This window comes from Sander vitreus, chromosome 1 (assembly GCF_031162955.1).
Source record: "Sander vitreus isolate 19-12246 chromosome 1, sanVit1, whole genome shotgun sequence".
NCBI lineage: Eukaryota > Metazoa > Chordata > Actinopteri > Perciformes > Percidae > Sander > Sander vitreus.
Genome location: NC_135855.1, coordinates 14,783,932 through 14,790,519, shown reverse-complemented (window position 1 = coordinate 14,790,519; position 6,588 = coordinate 14,783,932). Strand labels below are relative to the sequence as shown.

Below are 6,588 nucleotides of genomic sequence, written 5' to 3'. Positions count from 1 at the left end.
TCAGCGTCTGAAGAGAGGAAAAAAGCACCCTTCAGCGTGTTTGTAGAACGTACCGGGAAGAGCAGCAGCTACACGGGGGTTTGAAGATGACGTAGTCGCGAGTAGTATGAAAGGCCGGTCGCGGTGCTGCGGCTGTCTCGTCAGACTGTGTGGAGCTCCTGAAGTCCGACACAGTTTACCAAATTTGCAATTAGCCATGCATTTTCGTAAAACGGCCCATATTTGAGCTTTACATAGTTGATTTCTAGCATAAAAAAGTCTCAGAAGTAAATTTAGTAATGAAATAGCAGACGAACAATGTATAACACTGCAGTGTCTGAAATATGAGACCTGCTGTCTCGTCTCCACTGTATGTGTATGTGCTTCGCTCAACCAATCAGCGTGCAGCTCATCTAAATATTTATGAGCATACCATATTTGGAAGAGAAGCTCTCGTTTGAAATAGAGCCATTCCACAGGGATGCATTAGGGAGCATAGAAAAGCACCTGGGCCATTTTCAGCCCAACCAATGTTACATACCCTATTAGGAGACCTTAAGGAACATTGTGAAATACCCTCTATAATCATTAGGCTATATCACCCCTTTAAGACCTATACTCCTGACACTACGATAGAGAGTTGCACTGTATGGTTAATAATGAAAAATCAACGATTTATGCAGTGAAGAAAGCTCAGCCTACCTCAAGACAGATGCAGCAGGAGTCTCACAGCTGGACAGTACTAATACTTGCGCCAGTGTTTTTAAAATGTAAAAAAACAAAAAAACAGCTTATGTTGTGTCAAGCCTGAAATATATTATTAATAGTTATCTATGCAAATAAAGCTCCTACAAGTTGTGTGTATGTGGACGTACAATTACTGTGTGGACAGACAGGCGGGAATCTTCTGTACAATTTTAATGGTTAGGAAAAGCATTTGTTATACAAAAATAAGTTTTTATTTCCAATGATGTAAAAATGAAGAGATGTGAAAATCACCTGAGTTACATGGTCATAAAGTAGAACTGAGAAACAAATCTTAACTCAATGTCCAACTTTTTCTGAATCAAATGTCTTGGCCTTCATCAGCGACTAGAATAATTTCAATAGCTTTAATATTATTAATGCTTAATAGCATTAACTGAGACATCATAGTAAAGTAAAGGCTTTGCTCACATGTACAAAAAGAGAAAATCAGAAGGAAAAAATGACAGTGAGATGTAGGTAAAACAGAAAAAAACTAAGGTTTACACCAGTGGTTCCCAACCTTTTTCACTTGTAAGCCATATCTACCCGTGACACACCAACACACTCTAACCTGGTTAAACAAAAAGTTTTTTCTCCATGTTACCTGAAAGGTTTTAGAGGCATAAGTATATAAAATGATCCAGTACATCACAAGAAAAAATAGAGGAATGTCTGAAAAAGTAAATATAATTTTGTTTAGTGTAAAAGCTTTTTTGGCTGCTTTCCTCTTCTGTTAATCATCTCAGGACCCCTCAGATCTCTACTGTCACTCTATAGGTTTCCAGGGTTTACACAGTACTAATGAAGCAGCTTGCTCATAAGGAAACATATTTTCAAGAAACCCGTGCCAACTTTCCATTTCTGACCCCAGAGAAGAGTGAGATCTACATTAATTCATTCATTCATCACCTGCTTTGTAGCAGTAGACTCCATGCTTGTGCTGGGGAGGTGGGAAGCCAAAGCTGCGCACCCCGGGCTCAGAGGGACCACAGTTTCTTCGTGGCCTTGTGATGGGATACCGAACACTTCCATCAGCCAGCCAGCCAGCGTCACAGCTGTCCAGCCCTGTGAGTTTCCAGGCGGCATAGAGCTGTCCGACTTTGGCGACCTCTGCTCTGTCCTCCTGACACGCCTGCTGAGCCTCAGTCAGGTTCATCTTGTGAGAGGGCTTAAGATAGTAGACTTTCCCTTTTGAAGAAAACACATTTATTGTTACATTTACCTTCTGCAGGCTGGATAAGGCTCTTAAGGCCCAGACACACAGACCAGACGGCCGACCCTTGGCAGAAAAGGCAGTTGGACTGATCAGTCTACCTGAGTTGGTCAAAAAAGTGCCTCGGAACTAGGGCTGTCAATCGATTAAACATTTTAATCTAATTAATTACATACTCTGTGATTAATTAATCAAAATTAATCGCATACATAATTAACGGTGCCTGAACCGACAGTAAATCGCTGTTGAACGACAAAAACAACCACCAGATGGGAACAGGACATTTATAATAACTTAAAATGCACCATGACGCTGTAGTTTACCAGTTTCAATGAACTCACCGTCTGTGTTGTTTTTCCGACGGCAGCTACAGATTGTTACATACCGGTATTGAATCCTCTACAGTAAATCAAAGTCAAACTTTACACCGTTTAGCGTTAGCTGTCAGCATTGTAACCGTGTTTAATCCAGCTACTAGCTAGCGGTAGGCTAACGTTAGCTGCTGTCATAGTGTTAACTAGCATCACGTGCAGCGGTGTTTGTGTTGTCTGTATCATCTTCAGAGCATCAGAGAGAAGCACAGACATATCAGTGGAACCAGATTTCGGTAGCCAGGGTTGGCAGGAAGAAGATTTTTTACAAGTAAATGTTCCAATTAATGATTCAGGCAGTACATTATCGTCTCCCTCCTTCATTTTACAGTCGAATGGTGGCTAGAACGGCTCCGGGTCAAACGTCAATATGGAATGGATTAATCTGCGTTATTTTTTCTCAGATTAATTAATCAAAATGAACGCGTTATTTTGACAGCCCCAGTCAAATCGGCCAAAATGAAGGACGACGGCCCCTCGGACAGACGACGGCACAGAACACACTGAACAGACTTGAGTTACTGACCTCGCCAGACTGTCCGACGGCCGATTATCGGCTCGGTGTATGGTAGGCTTTGAACATTTTGAACCTCCAACATTTGACAACAGACACTCATTTGACTAGAGTTTGTCCCAGAGACTTATGTAAACTTCTACATTTCTTATTATGTTAATTTACTTTTAACTCATGCACATAAAGAAAATATTCAAGTCATAAATATGGGATTATGGTATTCATTCTTTATTCTTTTATTCTGTCATCAATTCTCTTTTTAGATTTATTGGAATGCTGGCTTATTTAGTTTGTAAGGTGGGAAACCTTTGCTTGAAAACAATAAGGATGAAAGCAGTGGCAAACTAGTGACATATACAGCAAAAGTAATCTTCTAGAAAGCACAGGTGTAAATAATGGGATTAATTGGTGCTAAATTCCATTCAGCTGCTTCAGTTTCAGGGTCCTGGTATTGTGCATGCAGGCTCACTGTCACACTGTCATGGCTTAATGGGACACTTGAACAGAGCCATTGTTAATGTTATTTGTCACACCTGTGTGTTTCCTTTGATGACAAGTCAAACTCTGCTGTGAAGCAGGCCTTTTCTACAGATTGTGAACCTGCCATTGTTGGTCTCACACCACCTCACCTCGGAGCGAAGAGGAGAAGCAGAAGACATCGTAGCGATGAAGGTGTCGTCTGCCGTAGCTCCGGACACCCGGGGCGAGACCGTGTCCCCCGCAGGGCACTCTGGGCTTGGTGATGGGGTACTGGACTGTCCCGTCAGCCAGCCAGCCTGCATTGCACCAGTTCAGGCCCTCCTTCCAGGACTGGAAGAGCTGTGTGAAGGTGGCCAGGATCGAGCCCTGCTCCTCACAGGCCTGCTGGGCTCCCAGGAAGCTAAGATGGTAATGACCATGAGGGTGCTGGTAGGGAAACACCACACCTGGGTGGAGGAATAAGTTAGACACTATTACACAACGTATGTGGGCTTAAAAGGTTATTCATTGGACACTTGAATAGAACAGAGCCTATGTTAATGTTATTAGTAACACCTGTGCTAATTTGTCTATGACAAGTCAAAATGTCTGCTGTGAAAAAGGCCTTTTACAATCAACACATTCAATACAACTAGTACTTACAACTTACAACTAAAGTCAACTAGAAGGCTATGTGAAATGTTTGGACTCCGGTTGCCTCTGATGATGGAACTCATGGTTTCAGTGTATTGTACCTTGTAACTCCAGATAAACTGAAGTGCTCTTGTCCTCCAGTCCGTCCACCACCTCGCAGTGGTAACGGCCTGCATCATTCAACAGGAGTTTAGTCATCACAAGTGCAGCATCTCCTGGGAAATCCTGTCTGAGCTGCACACGACCCCTGGCCAACAGACATACTGGGAGTTAAAGAACACACAAGCTCATACAGCCATGAAAGGAACAGAAAAGAGTCAGCATGATTGTTATAATTATGTGTCCTTTCAACAACCTGAAGTCCCCAAAAGTTTTACTGCGGGAGCCGATAGCCACCAGCACGTCTGTCTCCTGTCCCCCACCAGCAGTCGGGAGCCAGGACCACTTGACCCGTACGTCCCTTGGCGAGCTCAACTCAGGCTCATACCAAAAACTGCATGGCATGGTGGCATTACCCCCTGTGACTGCAAACACTGATGGCTGAGCAGAGTCCACATGGAGCTTTACGCCACTGAAATGAACTGCAGGAAATATTGACTTTACATTTGGAGCTTGAAAATATGGACTAGCAGAACACATATTGCAGCTATTTACATAAACATATTTTATTGATTGTGTGCATACTTTCTTTGTTTCCATTTCCATTGAGGAAGTCATGGTAGAAGAAGCTGTTTGGGATTGAGAAAACCAGCTGAGCCCCCAACAACAGCAGAGTTTGGAGGTAACAGATCATCATCCTGGCTGTGAGGACAAATCCGGATCCTTAATGGTCTCTGTGCAATCCCCAAAGCCCGCAGAGAGAAATGTGATTGGAGTAGTCCCTAAAAACACAGTGGAATAATTACTTTTGTATGACTACGTTATTTTTGCAAGAATTTTCAATAAACATAGACCCTGCTGTATTTTTACCATCGGATGTTGTGACAGGACAGTGCCAGTAGAGGGCAGCATGATACCATGTTAGTGAGATCTGTCTATTTTATATGAAAATGTAATTTTGCCACTTCGATAACTTTTCTGCAAGTTAATGAAAATAATGCTTCTGCATTTTGACACCACAAAACGGCAGCTTAAAATGACCAATTAAAAAGATGTAAATGTTGATGACTTGCATTGTAGTTTCAGTTTTTCTACATTGCAGGTAGGCTACCACAATTTCGGTTAAGAGCATAATTTGTTGGCTATCTCTGGTATACTAGACATTTGCTAATAACAACACCTATGACAATTGTTGACTCAATTAAGGAACAGCAACAGACGCCAGGTGAGAATACAAATAAAAATAAAAGTCAAAATGCAAAAGCTAAAGGACTAATACATTAATCTGAAGCTCATTTGACTAATAAGTGATTGGTGTTGTAAAGAGCTCCACGTCATATTTGACGTCATTTTGTTGATATTTCTTTTCTTCACTTACCGAAGAAATATTCTGCCTGCGTGGTATAAATCCTCGAGGAGAGAAAAGCTTTGACGCCGAGGAGCAGAAGTCAGAAGTCTGCTGCGAATAAATTACTTTCTCCAAAAGAAGGGTTTCTGGTCAGAGAACAAAAAAACAAAAAATAGGTTTAGTCTCCTCGAGTTTTTGTCGATGATAAAACAGGTGCAACTCAGTTAGCAATGATAAGTGTATCCTAACTTTTCACTAAAGAGTAGCACGGCTGTGGTGCTGCTCTGCCGCTATCAGCTGATGCACTGGGAACTCACCTGTGTGTGTGTGTGTGTGTGTGTGTGTGTGTGTGTGTGTGTGTGTGTGAGGGTTAAGACTTGGTTTTAGGATTAGGGTTAGAATGAGGTTAGGGTGAGGGTAAGGGTTAAGGTTAGGCATTTAGTTGTGATGGTTAAGGTTAGGGTAAGGGGCTAGGGAATGCATTATGTCAATGACGGATCCCTACAAAGATAGTGCCACGCACTATGTGTGTGTCTGTCTGTCTGTCTGTCTGTCTGTCTGTGTCAGTTATGGCGAAGTCCCCAATTTAATTAATCAGTATTGTACATTCAAGTAGTTAAAGTAGGACTATGTTAGGAGTGAGAGAAAAAAAGTGTTTTTGTTTATATTTAACAGTCTGGTGTAGATTTGTAATATTTGATTTTCTTTCTATGTTCTTGTTTGCAGTTTCTCATCCTTGTCTGCAAAACTACCAAAAATTCAAATTATTTTACTGCAAAAACCTTTATCCATTTAAATCTCAAACTCACCACCATATTATTTATGCTACCAAACCATTGTTTTTTTAAGGAGACAGTTTAGACTGCTTTATAGTACAAGTATAAATATGATTTGATGAAAGGTAATTTAAAAACATTTTATACTGCAATACAGTTTAAGTGCACTGGGTCAATTACTGTCTTAAAGAACAGATGAGTTGTTTTGGTTCTGCTCCCAGAAACATAAGTTAAACAGTCACTATTTTATTAATTGCATTAGGACTACAAGAAATAGGTTTATGTTGTACAGCTGTTTGTGGAGGAATATCTTGGGAGAAAACTTTGCATCCCTCCTAAACTCTCTGAAAGCAGTTGTTTGTTGCAGAGGGTCCCCACATCACTCCAGCTGGTAGCCGTGTTGTTTCCCCCTGGAAGCACTGTGATCT

At 41.4% G+C, this 6,588-nt stretch overlaps 1 protein-coding gene across 1 annotated transcript; it reads right to left on the bottom strand.

Annotated features, from left to right (window-relative positions):
- Positions 1-957: 957 nt before the first annotated feature.
- Positions 958-5,661, bottom strand: LOC144522102 (hyaluronan and proteoglycan link protein 3-like). The gene is made up of 6 exons (XM_078256920.1): positions 5,415-5,661; positions 4,622-4,818; positions 4,293-4,518; positions 4,039-4,184; positions 3,454-3,750; positions 958-1,914 (listed from the first exon to the last, which is right to left on the bottom strand). The coding sequence occupies exons 2-6, from the start codon at positions 4,731-4,733 to the stop codon at positions 1,625-1,627; spliced, it is 1,071 nt and encodes a 356-aa protein (XP_078113046.1). The 5' UTR covers positions 4,734-4,818; positions 5,415-5,661; the 3' UTR covers positions 958-1,624.
- Positions 5,662-6,588: the final 927 nt, after the last annotated feature.

Coding starts and splice junctions, on each gene's coding strand:
- LOC144522102 (XM_078256920.1), bottom strand. CDS start 4,733: ATGATGATCTGTTACCTCCAAACTCTGCTGTTGTTGGGGGCTCAGCTG. Junction 4,185..4,292: donor AAAACTTTTGGGGACTTCAG/GTTGTTGAAAGG, acceptor TCTGTTGGCCAG/GGGTCGTGTGCAGCTCAGAC. Junction 1,915..3,453: donor CTTCTCCTCTTCGCTCCGAG/GTGAGGTGGTGT, acceptor TTTCTTCAAAAG/GGAAAGTCTACTATCTTAAG.